This window comes from Thunnus maccoyii, chromosome 2, assembly GCF_910596095.1.
Source record: "Thunnus maccoyii chromosome 2, fThuMac1.1, whole genome shotgun sequence".
NCBI lineage: Eukaryota > Metazoa > Chordata > Actinopteri > Scombriformes > Scombridae > Thunnus > Thunnus maccoyii.
The window spans coordinates 13,855,883-13,879,566 of NC_056534.1; the positions used below are offsets into that span (position 1 = coordinate 13,855,883).

The following is a 23,684-nucleotide window of genomic DNA, read 5'->3' on the forward strand; positions in this document are numbered from 1 at the left end:
GTTTGAGGAATAATAATAATCAATGCACAACAAAGGAGGAAACATACTGTCTGATTCCTGAGATAAAATGTATGAGCCAAAGTGCACCTCCTTTGTCAGAGGAATACACAAGTCTGCAATTGTTTGACAATTACTTATTTATCTTAATACGTCTGCCATAGGCCTTTGTGTCAGGAAATGTTCAGACTGACTGAGGGTGTTCACTTCAGTTCTTCTGTTCCTGAACAACAACATAAGTAAAGTAGGATGGAGTAGAAGAAGCTTTCCTAAGTCATATAGCATGAAGAGTCGTTATATGAGAACAACAGTTGTAGTGTTGCTTTGAGTCTTTATAAGTACAAGTCATGACAAAATTACAAGTCAAAGCTTCACAGAGTCACACTGGGTGACACTCAGGGATGGATTAACCTGCTAGAAGGCCCCAGGGTAAAAAGGAGCTGTCGGGCCCCCTATCAATCCCCCTTTTCCTCTCACACTCATTGTGCATTGTGTACGGTTTCTCTACGCTACAATAGCAGCTGGGCCTAGGAATGCCTAGGCCTATCAAGTCAGTTGATATACACTTGCTATGAATCAGAATCATATAGTCTGAAGAAATATATTTATTCCTGAGGTAGCAACAAATTATTTTATTTTTGATTAATCCATTTATTTTTCCTGTTGTGATTAAAGCTGATTATATAATTGATGATTATTTGATTTTGTGGTAAGACAATGTCAGTAATTTTGTGAATTGTGTATTACATTGTATTTTTCATGTAATTCTCTATTTTGAAATACAAAAGACCACCACAAGGAGCTTGTAAAATATCCTCTGTGCATTAGAAATACACTAAAAAATGAAAACGTTAAAAGATTAAGTAAAATAACCTTTTTAAATTAAACATTTTTAATGTTTAGTTTAAAAGTGTTTAGTTTAAAAGGCATGCATGTTGTGTGCTTGCATTTTCCTTTCTCAGTCGCTATTCCCTTTAAAAAAAAAAAAAAGTAATGGACATGCACGTTGAGAATTAATAACAACAGAAAGCTTCAATTTAACTTTTTCTTTCTCTTTTTGAATGCCGTGTAAATGTGCCCTCCATTGTCTTTGCCACGAACACTGATTGGTCTTGAACATATTTATTGTATCAACAAACAAATCTGAAAAGGCTCTGCATGGAGAAGCACTTTGGACCTTTGAGATCTTCTATTATTTGTTTTTGAGCTTTATTCAAATCACTGCTGGCAAGAACCAAGGTTCCCACCAAATTCCACAAGCCTAAAACTGCTCTGTTTCACTTTTCCTCCCTCTTTCTCACACACATAGACACGCGTACACACACACACACAAACATACACACAAACATACACACACACATTTTTTTCTCCCTTCTTTATTTCTCACTTTCACTTCCCAGAAATGCACAAATATGTTACATTGTAATATTATTATTTTTTGGTTGGCTTTTTTACTCTCTGCTTCGTGGAACTACAACATGTTAGTGAAACCAAAGTTTTCAGGAATTCAGTGTTTCTTTGGAGTTGCTGGAAACTGATAGTGACATGATTTCATATTAGGAATATGAACCAGTTTCATAAAGTTTATGACCTAGCTCTGACTTATCACTAACCCGCTGAAACAAATAGCAGGCCAACGTCCGATAAAGCCGAGGCTGCTACAGTGTTCTGTTGGTCTTGGGTGCCTTTCAACTTTGTGTATGGGATTGCATGGTTCTGGTAACTGTCTCCTTTTGAGAGGGATAGAGAGTATAATCCTGGGTTAATGAGACTTTTGGTTACCACGGACTCAGTCTTGATGCAACTAATTTATTCAATCCTTTCAGACAAACAGCTTGTTATTGTAACAAAGAAACATTTGTTGAAATGCATCGCTATCACTTGCATTAATGCTTTTCAGTTTTCAGCAACTTCTTGTGACTCTTTCACTGACATTATGGCATTGTTTATGAAGAAAATACACGCAATCCTGCCCCATGTAAGCAAAAATATGACTCAGTCTTTGCTGTCCTTGATCCTCTTTTGGCAACAAACATGACAAGTGAGTTATATGTATCAAATTCCCACCGTCCAAGCTGTTCACATCCTCTCCACTGACATTAGCAACCCTTAGGGCTCAGTTGCCAAGCAGGTCACAGTGTGCTTCAAATCACTCCCAGACGCCTCTTTCTCACAGACGCAGATGAAAAACAGAAGGGGCCCCCTTAGCGTCCGGAGAAACCAATATTAGTATGATGGTGAAATAAACCACTTTGTTCCTTATACTGGAGATGGAAATGAATTTATTGGTATAAGCAGCAGAACTAACATGAGGTTAACGTGTCGAATCAATGAGAACATATATAAATTCCATTTTTCTACAGATTATTATGAATGGCTTCGATGGATAGTGGTAAAATAATACTGTACAGATATAGCCTATTTTTCTGTACACAGTGTGCAAAACACTCCAACTAAAGAAGTGCAACTAAGTATACACACATCACTCACACACACACACATGCTAACACATTCAAACACACACAGGTTTACATGTATTCACATATCAAATACTATAAGGCATTATAGTTCTTTGATAGCTGAGTATGATTTCCACATTAAAGGAAGAGTTCGACATTTTGAGAAATATGCTTAGTCGCTGTCGTGCCGAGAGACAAATAAAAAGATTAATGCGACTTTCATGTCCGTTAGATATGAAGCTACAGCCATCAGCCGCTTATCTTAGCTTAGCATCAAGACTGGAAATAGTAGGAAAAAGCTAGCCTGACTCTGTCGGAAGCATAGACTGCATATAAAGATGGACGTAGCAAGGTGTGACGTCACCCACTGGTTTGCATTGGAGCTGGTTTGAAGCCCAAGCTTTTCCATTTGGAGCCAGGACCTTCCAAATAAGAATAATATGCCTTTTACACTATGGAATGACGCCCCGCTACCTCGGACTGAAGCGAACGCTATAGCTTACTGTGGCCGCGAACACTACTTTAGCTAAATTGTGCTAAAAGGGGCAGGTTAAGTAACATTAAACTTACAGAAATATTGTGACAATAGTTCAATTCAGTGTGAGTCCCAGAGCCGGGGAGAGCAGCAGGTGAACCAACTGTCAACCACATCTGTCAATCAACGCTCACACGGCAGTCATTATAGCCTACTATAAGTCTTGAAATCTTATTAATGGAGCAATCATTTCCAAAATGACCACCAGCACACTTATTAAAGCGTCTGAATTTAGTGATTGCGACCATCATGAGTCATTGAAAAAACGATTGAGTTAATATTTCTAGAGAAGTTGACGCTTTTTGAATGGGAGTCAGTTGGAACCAGCATCTAGCATCTGTCAGTGGTATAGCACTTTAAGGTACTTCCACACTGGCTTCAGCCTAAAGCTGTGGTAGTTGCCGCTTGGTCCGAAGGTAATAAAATCCGTCTGTCAGCACCTCTAAAGCTCACTCACTCTCATTTGTGATTTTAGCTAGTTAGCTACAGCCAGAAGCAAACTGGAAAAAACTACAACTTGTAATTTTTACACTTTGATTTTGTGAGCTTTAGAGGTAGGTAGGGACAGATATGAGAGTGGCATCGATCCTCTCATCTCACTTGTGGCAAGAAAGCAAATAAGTATATTTCTCAAAATGTCTAACTATTCCTTCTTTACTTTATCCATACTACTACATCTATATCCATGTGGAGTGTCTGCTATCACTCAAAAACCCTTCTACCTCTGTCATTACACAGGTAATGTAGTCTGAGTAAAATACTTATTATTACTGCAAAATAAAACACTTTATAAAAGTGGACACTACACATATATATTCCATGGGTTATACAAGCATAAATGTCACAATAATTGTTGATTATGTTGGCAAAATTCACAGTGTTGAAGAAAAAAAAGCTCATTCCTGTCCACTTTTGGATCAGTGGTGATATCAGACCTGTCATAATGCATTACTTCATATTTATCATTTGCTTGACATGTGCTATGAAAACACAGAGTTGTACCTTATCCTGTCTAAAAACTACAACCCTGTACTTGATAACGTGCCAGTTTATTTTGGCATATTCTGACCGTGGACATGTTGTGAAATCTTTCATTTTAGGAATACTAACGGGAAGTTTAGTGGTTCATGTTAACATCAAGCAGAAAAGGTTATTATATCAAACCTAAGGATGAATCTTTTTGTTAAAAGGCATTTTACCTGTTTTACACACATATACCAGAAAAAGTTTTTGTTGGGCAGAAGAGCCAAACATCAAGCAACTTAACTTCAAAACATTCTTCTAATTATGCCACAAAGTAGCTCGATGAATAATGAGTGTGAGTAAAATACACTGTACAGACACTCGCATGTTTAATGGAAAATTAATTGATGCTCGAGTCAGTAACATGCTTTCCTGTTTTCCACCGTCACAGAGTAGCAAACTCCAGGGGACGGCGTATACTCATCTCACATCATTCCCTCTGACAGCGAGCAGTCTGCTTTTTCCTTCCTGTAACTTTGTGCATCCTTCCCAGAAGTGCTGCCCTTTACAGGAATAGCTGGCTTGGATACTAATTGAAAGTAATTTATAGTCACCGTTCAGCTGCATCCTGTCAAAGGGTCCTCCTCCTCTTTATTCCGCTCTGCCCCTTTTTTCTCTCATGCTACAGCGTCACTGTCCGTGGGTGTGGGAACACAAGGAGTTTGTTTCAGGAAGTTTGGCCCACTGGGAGGCGCGGGCAACTTCAGAGTACCAAATCCATTGTCTGTTCCTTTTAAGTCCAGTTCCTATGCCATTCCTGCCAGGCTCACGGTGTGGCTTCAGTGGTCCTAAGGATGTGTATTTATTGTCTGCTTTTTATGTAAATATTTAGTGGTGATCAGTGGTTGCATTTTAGAAGCTTGCTGGTTATATTTAAAGAGCTTAAAAATCCTCCTCAGGTGAGTGATCAGTCGCTGTCTTTTCTGATGCTGCGGTCAGTGTGGTGGTTGTTGGGCTCGGGGCTTTTACACTGGATACTGGTACCATTCATGGGTCCGATGCTGCTCAGCTGGTTGTCGGAGTAGCACCAACAACACAAACACGACTTGAAGAACATGTGAAGAGAGGAAAGAGAACATTTTAACACAGCAGTTCACCAAAAGGTTTTCCCGTACGTGCAGCTATCTTCTCGTTTGTTCCTCCCCCACCCCTCCCAGAACTTCTTTAACGTGCAAACTCGAGACATGGTTTGTCTCCAGCCCAGGTTCCTTTGACAGACATTTGCAGTGTGTGTGACCTCAGCCAACAAAATGAATACATAAATCACCAGGCTGCTTTTACATGTTGCTCATGGAATGTCATTGCCATCACAGCCTGTGAGTCATGAACAAAAGCCTAAGTTCACTATTTGCTTTACTGGCCAGACTAAATCAGAAGAGTGTGTGTTTGTGTGTGTATGTGAGACATAAAAAAGTGAGCGTGCGAGTATGTTACATTGATTTATAGCCATCTGTTGTAGGGAAGAACTATACCTTGAAGCAGTTCTTGAACTTCTTGCTGACAAAGTAGAGGATAATGGGGTTTATGCAGGAGTTGATTGTTGCAAGGTTGATACTAAGGTAGTCCAGGACCAAAAGGAAACTGAAAATAGAAGAAAAACTTATTGTAATAATTTTAAATAGACCAGTGGTAATTTAAACTTTGGATGCAGTTTCAGCAGCATGTGCAGTAAAAGTAAACACTTAATTATGGCAACATCAGCCTGGTTTCTGCCAGGTGAAAATGCTTTTTTTCAAAATTAAAGAAACACATTTGTCATATTGACCTGTATGCATTTTAGGAATGTTTTTTGAGTGTGGCATTGGAACTGATACTTTCTCAACCCACAGAGAAACAGGTGAGATCCTAATCTAGCCTCTTTGAGTAACATTTGTGACCACCAGTAACTCACTTGAACAGCTCACAGCGCGTCTCATCATTCGACTGGTAAACCGTCTTCTTAAGGATCCTGCTGAGGTGCAGAGGGAACCAGCAGAGGGCAAAGATGAGGACCAGACAGAAGACCGCTTTGGCCACCTCCCTCCTCTGCAGAGAGAAACAACAGATTTCATACCACCATTAGAGGAGAGTTTAATTTAATTAGAGTTTGTTTAATGGAAGGTTAGAGGTTAAAACCATGGAAGACACACTTTTGAAAGACAGTATGAATTCATTTTTACACCATCAAAACATTGTGTAATAATAAATTCGCATCACAAATGTTCATGTTCTTTTAGTGAAATAAACATCTAACATAATGTAGTTTCATAAGTGTTAAGGGCTTATTATTGTGTTATTGTTTAGAAGTATTGTCCAACCTGTTTGAGGTGCTCACTGAGGGCTATCCGCAGGCTGCCGTTCCTGTGGTTGAGCATTTCGCAGGTCATCAGAGTGTAGAAGACAGCGGTGCAGATCAGTGGTACACAAAAGTAGAAGCCAAACAGCCACCAGTCCTTTGCTTCCCTGTAGAACTATAGAAAAAAACATGCACACATGTACAGCCAGTTACTTTTAAACTTAACGAATGCATTAATTAAAATGTGGCTTAGTAGTTAAGAGTCTGAAGAGTTTTTTCAAGTAACCCTGCCCCCTACTCCACCAATCTGGCTGCTCTGATGATGTTCCCCACACACATCCTCCAATTACGCTCCCACCTTCCTGGCCCTGCTTTGATTCAGAACAATGTGAAGCACTGCCCCCCCCCCCCCCCCCCCCCCCCCCCCCCAGCTATCTCAGGAGGGAGAATCTCTCATCTTAAAATTTGGCAAATTAATTTAGGCTTTAAAGTTCTAAATGTGATATTGGATTACAGAAGTAGATTTCATTTGATTTGGTATGATCCTAGTAATAAGAATCTATGCTTATGTAACTGAACCTGACCCAGCCTCTAAAATCTCCACCAGACTACCCCTGTACTCCGATGCCAATGAAGTCCATGTGAGTGCTACATGTGTGCTCTATTGTAGCAAGTCTGAAAACAAACCACCTCTAATTATGTTGCGTGTAATAAGGACATCTGGCTGTCTGTGGTTATAAAGAACATTGCAAGTATGCTCTTTAAACACATCCACAATTTCGAAATCACGCAAACCTGTCTGACTCTTATTACACAATGTCCGTGAAAATCAAAAACAAGCATTTGAAGTTTACAGATCCACTCAAAAGTTTGTCCATATGTGCAGAAAAAAGACAGAAAAAGTAGTTTGGGTGAGAAAATGTGCTATGGTGTTTCATTGCCATTATATAGACCTAATAAAGCTGCTGGAAAGGCTGACTTAAGCATGGTGTTGCTTATATTTGAGAGAGATTACTCCAGTTTTGTGCATATGGAATAGATACGCACATGTGGCTCAGCTTGAGGCGCCACATTTCAGGCCTCAGTAATTGCACTTGGCCTGCAATCAATTATGTGCTCCAAGGATGTGAAAAAAGCCAACAATCACCAGTTAAGACTGTGTCTTGGCGAGTAAGTAGACTGGATTTATTTTTTTTGAAGTGATACTCCACTCCAAATCTTTTTCGTATCAAATACTCATCTCCTGGCACGAAAGGTAAATTTGTTGGAGTGGCACAACCTTAAGTATCACTGGGTTTCACTCTCTTTTTCTTATATTAATGTATTATTTATTGCCCAAGCAGGAACTGTTGTAGGTGATTGACTTTACTGTTGTATTGCTGCTCTAAAAATACATGCCCCTATAACCAAAATAGCACATCAGCGTGCCAACTGGCCATTAAAACTACTCCCTTTCTCCAAACAAACGATGCTTTTGCTTTTAAGATGATGGAAATAATAAGCTGAACTTGCACTTTCACTTTAAGTAGTTCTCATGCAGATGCGGTTTTTATCTCATGAGTCCAGTAATGTTTTGTCTCTTTATTGCAAATTTCAACCACTTTTCCGTCCCAGTGCCTTGACACAATGTACTACACAGCACATTTTGGCCTGAAAACTATGTGACACAGAAGCACTTATCTGCAATTTTCTTATCCAAAAAATGATAAGAGAAGGATGAAAGCGTACCCGCATGAAGTCAGACTTGGGGTTAAGCATGCATGTGCGCATGGATTTGTTTCTGTAGTTGAAGGTGACAATGTCGAAGCCGACAGCCTCTGGTACTGCCAGGAAGAGCGACAGCACCCAAATGGACACGATTTCAACGACTGTAAACAAAGGGATGCCAACTCCCTGCACTCTGCTCCAGGATGCAACAGCTCTGTACCTGTAGCATAGACAGACACAACGTCAAGTCATAACAGACAGAGTAGACATTAACTTGATTAGATTTGATTAATGTAATTGGAGGATCATGAGTTGCTGAATCAGGAGCGATTAAATGTATGATAAATGATCTTGAATGATACACAGAACTGAAATTAGAAGCTATTAATATAGAAGGAATATAACACAATTACCATGTAATGTCAATTTATTTATGACTGAAATAGAGCTGCAGCAGTTCAGTTGCTTTCAACAGAAATCGGTAAAGTCATCATTTTCTTTTTCTCTCCAGACTGACAAAGCTCACAACATTTTCTTTATGCATGGCAGCACACCAAATACAACAAACTGCTCACTCAGCAAAGAATATCAAAATGTTAAGAATTAATGAAGAGAGATGATCAATTGTTTATTTTAAATATCTAATATTTATATTTTTGTGAAGGCTCCAAACAGACTGGCCCATGTTGGCAGAGAGGTCTGTCTGTTGGCTTGTGTTTCCTATGCACTGAATACTTGTTTGCTTGTTTGTTTCATTAATGGAAACCACTTGTCGAAATGTTTTAGTAAAATCCTGCATCAAGATTTTATGGCAAAAACAATATATTTTTCATGACACATTTGAATTTCTCTGTTGAACAACATGGCGACATTTATATTTTAGTAAGTGGTAATGTATCCACCTTTTTCTCTTCCTCCAACATTGAAAAGATACAAAAGAGACTTGAGTACTTTCATAATGCAAAACACACACAAAGATATGCTACACATTTCCTGAAAACAAATGGAGAGCATCTGCTCTTGAGCAAAACTGTACAGCACTGCAGCCTGTCTTTTTCTCATAATAAAGGTCCTTAAATATGTCTAGTCGAACCTAGTCGAACCTTGAAGCCCATTCAGAGAAGGCAGGCGAGCTTCTTATCTCCAAAGTTGTGTCTTTGTGCACAGAGTGAGGTGGCACTGAGCTTCAGAAGCACTTCATGATCATTATTTACTCATCAGGGAATTTCTATTACAGGAAATGAACCTGTCAGTGTACTCTATACCACTATCAAGGTAGAGTTTTTAATACTAAAATCATATATATAATTTACAGTGTGTATTTTATATACTTAATGTTTTATATAAAATCATTTCATTAAAGAAGTAAAGAGCATCTTGAAAACATCTCACCACACATGTTCTGCACACTGAAGCAATAACATACAATAAATAACTTTCCTAGCGGGAATACACAATTAGTACTGATTCCTGAAAGTGATCATTTCAGTTTTTCTGTCATTACATGGAAATTAAATCAAAACATTCATATCTTTGTGTGTAAATTAATCTCAACATCTCATAATGACTTAAATTAGATGAGAAGAATTTGTATCAAATGAGTCGAAGTCTAAAAACAATGCTCTGGATGGATGAACTCACAAGGCTCTAAGGCATAACAATCACATTTTCTGATTTGCTTTCCAACAGTTTGACTGCCTCTTTAAAGTTTTATGTAATAGTATCTGCTTTCCCAACAATGGAAAACAAAATATCTGAACATTGTGCTCCTGCACAAACAAGGTGCTGGCTTTACAAGACCATGTAACTTTAGTGGATAGCTGTTGTTTTGTTTAGTTTATGTCTCTGTGGAATGGTAAAAACAAAAACATGATACGTGAGAATGAGAAACACTTATGATGTGTAGGAGGTTACGCATGTATTTTTTTTTTTTAGAATACACAAAGCAAGATTTCTTTGCTCAAACACATTAAAGCAGTTTGGAGTGTGACGGCACTGACCTGTCTACACTAAGGGCACACAGGTTGAGGACTGTGATGCCCACAGAGGCTTTCTGCAGGAAGGGAACCAGCTTACACAGACACAGGCCAAAAGTACTGTCGTCACATGGCCAGCGTGACACCAGGAGCTGGTGGAAAAAAACACATAATTGTCACATCAACACGTATATCTCAAAGGAATTAAATCACATTTGTAACAAGATTCATTGTTAAACATTCATCACATCTATTTTAATAAAACTTTATCATGAAATCACTGTCTGGCTTAGCCGAGGCATCAGCGCAGAGTAAATGATTTTAATGAGGTAATTAGTCTTTACGAGTCTTTAGGGAGCTGACTATTAATCTCATTTTTGTTACCGAATGCACGCTGACCATCGTTTAGACCTATTTAAGGCAATTTCGCTGCAGATCGAGGCACATCAAAGACCTCTCAACGTCATCTTAACGTCAGCGTGGGTTTAGTCCGACATGAAGCATATGGAGCTCATCAGCTGATAAAAGTTTACACAATGCTTGCTAAACTTTCACATCTCCTGCATCTCAGAACTTACAGCTAAAATTTAAAAACAACCCACTAACAGCCACTTCCACTACTTCTTCAGATATTACTTCCTTTTAGAAAATTAGTCAAGATCACGTGAGTGGAGACCTTTTGTTTTTCCACCACAGTGGTCTTGGCACTCTTCTTTCAGTAGGATATAACCTGTGTTGAACAAGTTTCTCAAAGCTGTAACCAAAGGAAGAACTTCATGCTGCTTCCTGGCCCTCTATTGTTTACTTGTGTAGTTTAAGTTTCCCAGGAGCTCAGAAGAGCAGGAGAGAGGAAAAGGAGTCCACGTCACTGTTTTTAGTGTATAAGTAGCTGATTATTTTTGGAAACACTGTCATAGCTTCGAGGAAGTGAACAGGGGCCTTCACGTGGTTCCAACATCAAGAACGTGGCTCTCTCTTTGCGCATAAACTGTTCCCCCAGTAAGATTATTGTTTCCTTTCTGCACATGTGTTGCTAGGACTGAAAAGTCACCATGCCCTCAAAGTCTCAAAGTTAATTCTAACCAGGTGGCTTTCTCATTTTTCTCTTGCACGATGTTCTCAAAAGATCAGGTTGACTGATCACTTCATTTTTCCATTATTTTTGATTATTGTACTAAGCATGACACGTTTTACCAGTGTGAATCATCCCAAGACAGGAGCCTTTTAATCATAATTTATCATCATTAAATGCTTTATAATTAAAGGCATATTCTGTAGTCCTACAGTAAACAAAAGGGTCACCAAAACACAAAACTGAAACAAGTAATTCAGATTGATTGATGAGTACAGTGATTATCATTAGACAACTACTATACAGTATATTATTAATGTTTCCTGATGTTGTTGGAGGTTTTTTTACATCAGTAATGTTTGCAAACACTGAATTAAAAGTATAAGTGATATTTTTTAATTCTGATCAGCTGAGAAGAATTCCTCTCACTTATTTGGTTTAAAATTTGTGGATGGGACATTGATGAAGAATTTAGTTGAAAATTCTCAGTGCTACTCAAGTGATTTATCTCACTTGAGTAGCACTGAGTATTTTTTTGAAAATAAAGCCTCTAGATAAGGGTCAGTGACTAATGTCCCAGGTCAGCACAAGGCCACTGGCATGTGTGACTACAGCATAATTCTTGTGTTTATTTAAGCAAGCTATATCCCTACTCCTCTCATCACTAATCTGCCCGCACCAGGAAGATAACGGCGTCCAGCTGATTGCACTTTCCAGTCTATTTGCACACTCTCTTACACCCCTTCCCACTTCCCCCCCATTTCCCGTCTGTAATATCCCACTTTATCTCTGCGTATCACCTCCATTGTTGCTGTGTTTCATCATATCAGACCTGTTACTGAGCAGCTTGGCTGTGTAAAATAAAGTTAAGACTTTGTTTAAACATGCATCAACGCAGTCAGATCAGTGCAACATCAGGAAAACTGTACCTTGTATACATTGATGGGTATATCAATGGTTATGTAGATAAGGTCCCCGAGTGCCAGACTGGCAATGAGAGCATTGGGCCCGTTCCTCATGCACTTGTGCTGGTATATAATCCTCAGCAGGGTGGCGTTGCCGACCAGGCCCACCACAAACACAGTAATGGATATTATGGTGTTGATGTATTTGAAATAGGCACTAATAGAGGTAGTTACAAGGCACATTGGATGTTTTACTGGCGTCTTTATGACAGATTCATTTGAAGAGCCAGATCCCACGGCTTGTGCGGCAGCCCCTGGGGCCCCCAGGTGGAGGCTGGGCCCCGTGCTGGGACTGATGGTGCTGTAGAATCCTGGAGACTGGAGGGTGGAGTGGACGAGAAAGCCCGGGAGAGAGTCCTCTTCTGCTTCAGCTCTGTTTATCTGGCACATTCCTCTGGACGCCATACAGACCATTAGCACCAACATATGCACAGCTGGGGTGCCCATTATAGAACACATTCAGTGCTTTGATTTCACTGATTGAAAGACAGTCCCGGTATATTGCTGGTGAGAAAAGAAAACAAATAGGGAGAGGAAAATTTGGTTATTTTTTTTCAGACAACGCACTTTGGAAAAAAAAATCTGTAACTTCACCCACTGTGTCTGCATTTTGCCTCCACTTAAAATGTAAACAAAGTGGAATATTTTCCGTCAGATACAAGAAAGTTTGACAGCATTACTGTCCCACTGTTCAAAAGCTGTGAGGAAGTTTTTACAACTTCTTTAAGACTTCAAAAAGGCTTTGCCAATGGGGCACAGATGGGAGATGCCAAGATTAGTTACAGTCAGACAATAAGGACGAGGCATCAGCAGAGCGCGTTGGGCATCTCTTTGGCTCGTTTTTGGAAGATGGTGCAGTCGGCTATGTCTTCGTGTCAATAATGCTGCCGCTGCACTGTGAGGCTTGATGTGCTGTTTTGACAATGAGCCACTTGCGTGGGTTTGCAAGTGAATGATTTCCCTAGTTTTGCATTCTTCCTCTGTTTCTAATTTAGAAAGGTTTAAACATGTGGTTACGAAACAAAAAGCTTCTTTTTTTTAACATGAAAGAATTGCTGCAGGACTGGTTTCCAGTCAACTGTGCAATGCAAGAATGAAGGTTAAAATGAAAATCAGATGAAGAACCTAATCCACTAAACAAATACGCACTGATGCCTTTGCCTCTTAGTGTATGAATATGCTCAGTTTCTTGTAATGAATTTATAGATATTTTCACCTCCTAATAAGAAAAACAACAAACTTTCTGGCCAAAATCAGAGTAATCCACTTCACAAAACTCCTGGTAAAGAGCAGATAAAGTTTCAAACTGTCAGATCGATAGTGAAGCCCTTTTCATCATGTCACAGTACAGGCAACTCTTATAGCCCAGAGTTCTTCCTGTTCAAAGTCCCAGCTGTCACCAAGTACACAAAGAACTATTTAGCAGCCAGCCCTTCAAGTAGCATCACAGTTTAGCATCAGCATGACACTGCTGGGATCTGTGACAGCACGCAAACTGATCTATCCATAAATAATAAATACGTTTGGTTTTCACCTACCGCTTCTAAAATGTCTGCCTGGCCCCCTTGGAAACCGTCAGGCAAACTTTCGGCTGAAGCCCCCAGACATCTGTATCACATCACATGAGTAATTAACGCACTATCAAAGCCGCAGCGTATCCCACTTGGTTTGAGCAATGCACCCGTCTGCTCTGAGGTGCCTTCGCATTATGGCTCAGAGTTTCCTGTGGAGAGTTTGCAGTATGTCTGAGTGAGTGTGTGTGTGTGTGTGTGAGGTTTTGTGTATCTCTGCATGTGTATGTGAGTGTGTGTGTGTGTGTGTGTGTGTGTGTGTGTGTCAGAGCACCAGTGAGACACTTTGACTGGGTGGGATAGTAAATCTCCACCTCCCTTTGGTAACAGACTGGGCCCCCTTTGGAAACATCACCCCCCTCTCTCCTCTCTCTCAGAAGCACCGCCTGCTGACAGCCATCTCCAAGGCACAGCAGCACACACACACACACACACACACGCATACACACAGGGGCAGGGGCATCTGGGAGCCCGACGCCCCTCCAATCTGCCCCTTTCCTTAAATCCCTCCTACCTTCTCTCAATCCCTCTCGGAGTCACATTATGTCTCATATACATTACATGCAACTGTTTCCTCACACGAAAAGGCAACATAGATTAGATTGAAGGGAGGAAGGTACGAGGAAGTCAGTGTCCATGTTGAGATGTTATGTTTCTTTCATTTGAAAGGTGGTGGGGGGGGGGGACTCAGCCTGCCGTTACCTCTTTCAGACCATGTGGGTTGGCAAACTACATCACGCTTTCTTACTCTTGTTACATAAAGCAATTAAGCTTTTATTTTAGCTAGAAAATCAATCAATCAATCAATCAAGTTTATTTGTCACATGCAATCATATTAGGTACAATCACAGTGAAATATAATCCCATCAGTTCCTACAATTTGTGCATTAAGAAGAGTTTAAATAGAAGAAATAGTAATAAATATATGTGTATGATTATGGGAGGGTGGGGGGGGGGTGGGCAGTCTTAGGCAGTGACCTCATTTAGGACCTTAGTGGCCTGAGGGTAGAAGCTCTTCCTGAGCTTCTCAGTGCTGGCCTGGTGTATCCGGTACTTTCTTCCTAACCACAGCAGGGAGAAAAGGCCATTATCCAGGTGGTTGGTATCCTTAATGATTCTCCAAGCCTTATTGTTGTAGCGCCCAGTGTAAATAATAATAAAGGTGGATAATCACTGTTTGGTTAATGATAAGGTGAAGAAAAGGTGGTTAAATCAATTAAGTTGCCAGATTTAGGAATGTTGAGATTAAAACCTGGAAAATCTGATAAATCGGTTTTCTTTTCGTGCAAAACACAAAGCAGACAAACAAAAAAAACAAAAACAACACAACCCAAACAGACAGTGCCCTGCATGATGACTAAATTGCTGCATGACGGAAGGAGACAGTTCAATGCCAAGAGAGAAGAGTGCTTCTACATCAATGTCCATTATGGATTCCAAAATGGACCATTTATCATGATGCGTGCTAAGAGCAGGAAGAGAGCTATCAAAGTCACCATGGTCTGTCTTTCCCAGTGCCAAAGAGCTGAAACAGCAGCTGCTTAAAGGGGTAAACCACTCAATTAAGAAATGTATATGCAACTACTCTTGCCATGCAGAAATCCGTACGCTGTTCGTAATGGACAATACTCCCCTGAATTAATTGAACAAACAATAGATAAACCTAGATTTGGCCCATTGACAATAGAATACATTTCAAAATTCACAGTTGTCCCTGGGCACTTTTTCAGGTACCTTAAAGGCACCTTAAACAGTCAACAGTTAGTTTTTTCGTGATGGTGCACACTGTGACTGTGGATTTTGGGGTCAGAACAAGTTTATCTTTTATGTCTGACTGTATTTGTAAGTGTTGGCTGTAGAAAGTAATCAGTTATGAACAGAACTTGTGTTATTTTTTTACACATGAGAATATAATAGTATAATAGTAGAATATAGTGTTCAGCTTAAACACTATACGGTGAAAGAAAGAGACATTTGGGAAGTTAGAAACATGCAAAGACACACTCTGATTGGCTGTGGCCCTGAGACCTTCAGTGTCAAAGGGCACTGACTGAATATCCTCTGAGATGGCTTGGTTTTGTGTTTCTAATCCTTTATTTTTTTCAACCACAGAGACATTAGTTCCCTTGAACTGCACGCTCTATCTTTAGTTACAGGCTTCTTTCCTTTCCAATAAGTGCTCCAAACTAAATTACAAAATATGTGCTTTGGCAACTCTTCCAAAACAACAAATATGAGTGTTTTCATATCTGCTGGCCGTATCATAAGGATGACATTGTTCGTCAGTACATTTCAAAAATGTATATGACCATCATAAAAATGATTCATACAACCGCTGTCAAGATTTGGTCTGGGTTAGGCACAAAAACCACTTGGTTAAGGAAAGATCAGGTATTTAAATAAACGCCTTTTGCAGCTGTTCCTATCTGGTGAGGACAGTAAAATATAAAAAGCTTTTTGGATCATGCAATTATACTGTATATTTCATTATGCGGCTTGCAGAAAAACATCTTGATGTAGAATTTGAAGGACATAAACAAAATTACATGAACCAGTAAACGTAATTCTTTTATTTTGCTGTGATACTTCAAGTTGATTTTGGAAATTTAAATAAACATTTTATACAATACCAATCATTTCTAGATTCTATATATCAAGCACTGAATACATATAAAATTATATAAAGCCTTTTCCCATAAAACAGTGCCTAATACTTTTTCTATAGACTGAATAGAACTTTTATGGTTCCTTCCCAAAAATATAGGTTCAGTGTTTATGGTTCATTTGCAGGTAGTCAAATGTGACTTAATTGGGTAATGCCAATATTTACTGCTATTTAAAATTAAAGGGATCGTGTTTTCTTTAATTGTAGTCATGAATATATCATAGCTTCTGAATTAGTTATGGTCAGCAGTGGTGAATATTTAATTTATTGGGATTTGATTTGCTGACGGCATCTGATTTCTTACCACCCCCCCTTATTTTTTTCCAAAGTCCCTTGATTGTTGGCAGCTTCTATGACATTTTAACTTTTGAGGGGGTAGTAGAGTCTTTGTTAGTAAATCCATTAATATATAAATGATGAAACCTTTACCTGCTCCCAGTTGCTTTGGCTTTCATGTTGTTGTTGTGTTGTTGTTTGGATCTTAATCAGGTATTAATGCCATTCTGTCTGAACTCAAAGATGGCAGGCTGCCTGGTAATTCATATGCTTGTTCTCTGATGGCATCTGTCGAAGTGTGCTCTCTGCATATTGGTACATACCCTATGGGAAATTTCAATCCAGCCCCAGACTGAGTGGGATGTAAGCAATTTCTTAACTGGGACACTTGCGCAAAAACAGAAAGAACAGAGAGAGAGAGGAGGGAGAGAGAGGAAAAAGAGGAGGAGAGAGAGAAGGGGAGAGAGAATAGGTTTGAGGCCAATTCTACTGTGACAAGCAGTGACAGAGTGAAAAGGTTTCATTATACTGCCTGGCTTTATTAATTTGGGACATATGTTTCATGCATACCAAAAGTTACAGCACAAGAGAAACAGAAAATGTATACTGTGATGGAGGAATTTTCACGATAGCCTGACTAGTGCCAACACTTGACTTCATCTGAGATTAATCACTATAATATTAACAGACTATTTTAATTGGAAGGAGGGAAGCTTTGTCAAAGCACTGATGATGATATCTGATGAAAACAGCCTGTGGAGAAGACTGAGAAAGAATTTAGCTGTTGTAAAGTTCCTGCAACTTTCTTCATGGCATGACGACCTCAAGGTATCTGAAGGTGTATGGTTAATTGCAACTGACAGAAGGTTATCTATTGTACAACTTTAGTATGATAAGTCTGCAGAAACAGTAAAGTCGGCTGTTATCAGCTGATTATGTGTCTTCCTAAAGAAGTCATAAAACACAAAGCATGACAACAATCACAACTGCTTGCATTAATATTTTTTCCTGCTTTTACTCATCTCATTAGAGATTTAAGTTTTGCTTTAATTACAACATAAGTTCAAATTCTGGCAATACACACAGTACATGCCATCACTCCATAAGACTAACATCTCAGTATTGAAAAGATAAACTATTCTGGCTGAAATGAAAGAAAATACATCAAGTTTTTAATTGACAACACAGAGATTATCCATCGCACAAACTGGAAGTGGTACAGCAGAGCATATAGGACCACACAGCACAATATATAGCCTATAAAGTGAATTTGGATTGCTACTATTAACAAGTCTTTTGTCAGTTATTTCACTTCATCCCCCACCTGAGGAGCCACAGTAACGGGCTTTACATTTTAACATACATAGCAGTGTGTTTTTACTTGCGGATGTCATATCTTCTGAATTTCATATCTTAAAACTGCACTCCAACCAGACAGCACCTTACAATTCCCAAACTCAACCACCTCCAAAGGATGACTCATGTATCAGCGCTTCCAACTGAAATTAGAGAGGAGGTAAGGTTGCGTAAATGGCAGAGAGTGACTGCCAATTTGGAAATCTTTGTGTTGAATACGGGAAACATTTGTAGGAGATTAAAAAAAATTGCTGTAGTGTGGTGTTTGTTAACTTTTTACTAAATGCCAAGGGTTTAAAGAATGAATCCTAAGACTTCTTTGGAACTTTAATGGTGATGTTATGAGATAGAGGACTGCATTGGGATTGGAATCCTGTGGATCCTGCCAGACCCAGCGCAAATCTCGTGGGAGCCGGTAATTTTAACTTTTGGGTGGAAGTGGGCGGTAGACGAGCCTAGTATTCTTGTTAAAGGATTCCTGTGACATCTTAGGAAATTACCTTATTCACTTTCTCACTGGGAAGTAGATGACAAGGTCAATATCCATATTATCTCTGTGCGTTCAATGTTAGCATGACACTGGAAGCATGGGGAATGCAATTGCCATCTCTGTCTAAGTTGTCACATTACATATTTTATCTTGTATATTCAACATGTGGAAATAAGATTCAAGACATTGTTTAATTTGCAGGTAGTTTACACATTTGAGCTATTTATTGACCGATAACAGCAGGGCCAGTGATTGCACACGGGCTTTTAGATAAACAGAACCCAGCTGACTCTTGGATGTATTAGTGGTTAGCTTTAAACCTAATGACACATTGAAAGGCATGTTTTTCCTGTTTTGGCGGAGGCTAGCTGTTCCCCCCTCTTTGCAGTAAGTATGGTGACCTGGACCAATCTCCCTGCTGACCGCACAGAGATGAAAGTGATTTGTGATCTTTTCATCTAACGAGAGCAAACATATATTCCCAAAATGTTCATAGTATTCTTTAAATGTTGTTATTGTGACCAAACAATTAAGTTACACTGTGGGAAGAAAACTGTTCAATAAATTAAAGTAATGATATTGTGTTATACTATACAACAACTACACAATGGTGTCGACTAATTACTGTAAAGTGAAAAGCTGTTGTCCAGGACTGAGTACACTAGCCGTTCTTAGTAACTATTAGCTAGTTTCAAGTAATTTACCAAATCAGGTTTCAGAACAGAAGAACACTTCCCACATCTATTTCATGAGACAGGTGCGTAGGAGAGAGATGAGTGGATCAAAAGTTGCAAACAAACTCTCGCACACTGTCTAACTTGCAATGATACATTTATTTGCAACATTTTGGTGCTAAACCTTCATCAGGCAAATGGTTTGTGACAATGAGAAGCCATCTTAAATAGGGAGTGCATGTAAGCCTGCAACCAATCACATTCCCCACGTGCAATAGGAAGGCATGAATACAAAACATCAATTTACTATATGACATTCTCCATTATCATACATAGAGCTAGAAAAGTAAAACCCTCTATATAGTAACAATAATAAATGTACCTCAAAAATGCTTAAATAAATGGGTAGATTACTATAAAATAAATGCTTAAGGCCCCAAAGACTAAACTGCATTCTCAAAAAGATACATTCCCAAATATTGCAGGTTACATTTGTAGATGAACCTGTAGGGATACATTTACATGGCATGTGAAAAAACAGCATCAATAAATAAATAGAACCATTCATAATAAATACAACACGGCCTGACAACATTCCAATGGGCAAACTGTATGTATATATATGTTAAGTAACAATAATCAAATTTACCTCTACTCTATCAAGACTGCATACATTAAACTGAGTAGGTCCCTATAAATAGATCATACAGGCCTCAAGAGATAATTGCAGTCAAAAAATGCACATATTTAGCAGGTTACATTTGTGGATGAACCTAACATACCATATGGAAAAAGTTTACTTAGAACCCTTCACAATACTAACCACAATAGACATCAAGGCCTCAAAAAAATTATACAGCATCAATGCACACATATGTAAATGGACACAATCAACAGGTCACATTGGTAAAAGAATCTGATAATATATGTATATATTCATATGTATCCAGGAATGTCTGGAACTGGACAAGGAACCCCTTGGATTAATCATTAGCTGACGTTAGCTTTGTCAGCTTATGCAACAGTTCTACTTGGCAATTAGTTGGTGTAAATATTTAGGTACAACTAAGAACTAGTTTGTGTGTTGCAACTGGTTTGAAGTTTGAACTTAGGAGCAGCTTTTGCAACCGGAGGTTAATAATTGTAAAGCCATTTCTCGTGACCCAGACTGTAAGAACTTTCAACCCTACCTCTTTCTATTTAATTTCGAAATTACTGCTGCAATATACAGACCCAATCCTGGAAGTGTTCACAGGCTAAACACAGAGCTCTCAGATGACAGGGTAACTGATAGTGGGGTCTCTGACATGGCAGTTACTGCCTAGACACATTCCTGCTTACAATCTGGCTCTTGTTGGGCGTACCCTAAAAGCACTGATAAACGTGAGAGAGTAAGCCCATCTCACTTTGCTTTCACATATCAGAAAGCCCATGAATGTATGCTCAAAATATCTGGGACATATTTATAACTTCATGTCTGTCAAACCAGCAAACAGGACTGTTTTGAAGGGTAAAAATCAGCTATTAGACATTTTGTGATGTTGTATTTTTTAAACATTGAGATATCTGTATATATTACAAACACATAGACTGTATAACTAATTTCAATCAGGTTTTTGTAAAGCGCATTCAACAAAAACACCTCTTCTTAAAGTTAGTAATGACATTATGATGGCTGCAGATGATGGGAAATGCTCATTATTGGTGTTATTTGACTTCAGCTCTGCTTTTGATACCATCAATCATGATATTCTATTAAATAGGCTAAATCAGTTAGTGGGTATCTACAGGTCTGCCTTGGATTGGCTCTTAAGATAAGAGTATGATTGCACATCCAAACTGAAGAGGTCAAGTGCTGGGCTGAAAGTAAGCAAATGTCAAAAGAAACAGCTTGCACACTGCAGGGCTCCAATGTCCACTTAGAATTTATTGAACCAAAAAGATGTTTGGAGTTTTGGGTCACATGACTAGATCATGTGACTTGCATTCATGTATATATTTAAGATGGCGTTGTGTCACTTTAGTCTGATGAAGACCAGTAGTGTTCGAAACATCACTTTGGTACAATAAATTCTAAGTGGACATTGGAGCCCTGCAGTGTATTAGTTGTTTCTTTGTTTTTTTTGGATTGGCTTTCACCCTGATAGGAGTTTTTTGGTGCCTGTGGGTCAGTTCAAGTACAGCGCCTCTGTCTTGTGGTGTCCCACAGGGTTCTGTCCTGGGCCCTATGTTGATCTCTTTATATATGCTGCCTCTTGGACAGTAGTGGTATCTCTTATAATTTTTATGCTGATGATATTCAGTTGTATTGCTCTTTTAACCTGATGAGAGTAACCAATTGTCCATCTTAAACATCTAAATGTTTGGATGCCATCAAGATTTGGATGGCTGACAACTGACAGAAGCTCTTATAACTCTCTTATAACTCTTATAGCTCTTATAACGTGTTCAGCATAACCTTCAAAATTTAGGTGTCACCTTTGACACCTGGGGACAGGGCTTTTTCTGTAGTGGCTCCTCTGCTCTGGAATGGCCTGCTAGAGACAATTAGACAGTCTGAGTCTGTGGATGCTTTTAAGATGCACCTGAAGACTCACTTTTATTCTCTGACTTATAACTTTGGTTAATCTGTTTTATTTCTGTCTGATTTTTGGGTTTTAATTTGTGCCTGAAAGTGTTTCTATTTTACTCTTGCTCTCTTTACAACTATCTGTTATGTACGCATATGTCTTTATGCTTGTATGTGTATACATACGCTTGTATTTGTGAAGCACTTTGGTGCAAAACCTGTTTGCTTTTAAAGTGCTATATAAATAAAAATAAACTTAAACTTAAACTAAACTTGACCAATCCTTGTCCTTTGATAATCATGTCCGCAAGCTTATGCACTCATATTTTGCTAAATTAAGATTTGTGGTGACCAAGGTTGAGAAAGAGATGATTATTCATGCTTTTATTTCTTCTTGTTTAGATTATTGTAATGGTCTTTTTACCAAACTTCTCTGAACTGTCTCCAAACTGTCCAAAATGCAGCTGCTCAGCTTTTAATTGAAATAACAAGAGATCACATATCAATTTGATAAATTTGATCCTCTCTGCACTGGCTCCCAATTAAAACTTTGCATCCATTTAAAATACTGGTGCTAACCTACAGAGCCTTGCATGGTCAAACATCCCAGTATATTGCAGACCTCCTCCTCCTTTATATGCCCAACTGGGCTCCAAGGTCTGCTGAACAAAAATTACTGGCTGTCCCTCAAACCGGTTATAAAACCCGAGGTGACTGTGTTTTTCAAGCTGTTGCACTCAAGTTATGGAATGCTTTCCCTTTATCACTATGATCCCCAGCTCCCTGGGACATCTTTATGAAGCAGCTGAAAACCGTTTTTATTCAGACAGGCTTTTGGTCAACTTGTCTGAATAGTGGCTCCACTTTATTTATTGCTTTTTTTTGGCTTATTTCCTTGTCTGTGTTTTGGAACTTTTGTACTTGTTTATGTGCCTCTGTCCTCATTTGTTTGTTGTTGCTATGATTTTAACTTGTCAGCCCTGCGCTGTTTGTTGTCATTGCTATTTTTAATATTGTCTGTAATAGTGTATTTTTCATCAATGTAAAGCACTTTGTGATTTTGTATCTGTGAAAGGTGCTATACAAATAAACTTTACTTACTACTTACTTACTTATTTCATGTGACCTTGTAATTAGTGTGAATTTGTTATGATGATATTGTCGTAAGTCACTCTTATAAGTTTCACTAAAATATAAACTGCTGCTGAAGCTGTGATCAACCTTTCTCACTTCTTACTTCAAGCAGGTTGGATTTGAAAAACATCTGTGTACAATTTGAATGTGGCATGCTACTTGTAAACACAGCTGTGAAGACCAAGTGGCCAAAACTGATGATAACAATCCTCAGTCAAGAGAGACTGATGGGGTTTCCTTGGTGGAACTCCAGATGTAATTACGTTCAGTCTCATTAGGTGATAAAGATCTGATATCAGACAACAGTTTTAATGTATTTCACCTTGTAGCTACATCCATCTGTTTGGTAAGGGCAGACTTTCTAAGAAGCGATTCTGATAGTAAAGAAAAGCATTGTAAAAACAAAAGGCAACTTAGCTGATAAAGTGTCAGATGAAACATCTCTGTTTTGAACTACAGGTGACTGTGTGGCTGGCCTGGCTGCAAAGTTGACATATGTATAGCATGTGATGGCAGTCTGTCAAGAGGTGGCCTCCTATCCCCTGACCCTCTGCATGCTTTCCCCCAAATCTGTTCCCAACTGTCCATCACATCCAGTTGTTATTTCAATTGGACCAACCTCCTGCCTTGGCCCCCCTCCTCCCTCCAGAACACTTAATCCCTCAATTTATTTCCCTTGATTGCAGGCAGTGTTGTTTTGTGCTTTGATGTAGGGCTTTTGGCCAATTTGTGTCCCTCTGTTAGACAGACTGCCTTATGAAACTACTGAATAAAAGGACTTTTTATTTGAAAACCTAACATTTATAAAAACAAACAAACAAATGAACTGGCATATCAGTGTAAATCTCAAGGTCATTATCTGGTGCAAACCATTTTAAATGTTGGTTTTAAATAATAGCGTAAAAAGGAATCCAGAGCCATTTTGTGCTATTATGTTTGC

General features: G+C 38.9%; 1 protein-coding gene across 1 annotated transcript; it reads right to left on the reverse strand.

The window, feature by feature from the left end:
* Positions 1-1,245: 1,245 nt before the first annotated feature.
* ednraa (endothelin receptor type Aa) lies at positions 1,246-13,845 on the reverse strand. Its single transcript, XM_042399529.1, has 8 exons — positions 13,548-13,845; positions 11,974-12,513; positions 9,997-10,124; positions 8,018-8,216; positions 6,312-6,464; positions 5,906-6,039; positions 5,487-5,595; positions 1,246-5,059 (listed from the first exon to the last, which is right to left on the reverse strand). The coding sequence occupies exons 2-8, from the start codon at positions 12,466-12,468 to the stop codon at positions 4,922-4,924; spliced, it is 1,356 nt and encodes a 451-aa protein (XP_042255463.1). The 5' UTR covers positions 12,469-12,513; positions 13,548-13,845; the 3' UTR covers positions 1,246-4,921.
* Between the last annotated feature and the right edge of the window lie 9,839 nt (positions 13,846-23,684).

Excerpts from the sequence above, each read along its gene's own strand:
- ednraa (XM_042399529.1), bottom strand. The coding sequence starts at position 12,468 with ATGTGTTCTATAATGGGCACCCCAGCTGTGCATATGTTGGTGCTAATG. Across the intron at positions 6,040-6,311 it reads TCAGTGAGCACCTCAAACAG|AGGAGGGAGGTGGCCAAAGC; the intron begins GTTGGACAATAC and ends TTCTCTCTGCAG. Across the intron at positions 5,596-5,905 it reads ACGCGCTGTGAGCTGTTCAA|TTTCCTTTTGGTCCTGGACT; the intron begins GTGAGTTACTGG and ends TTCTATTTTCAG.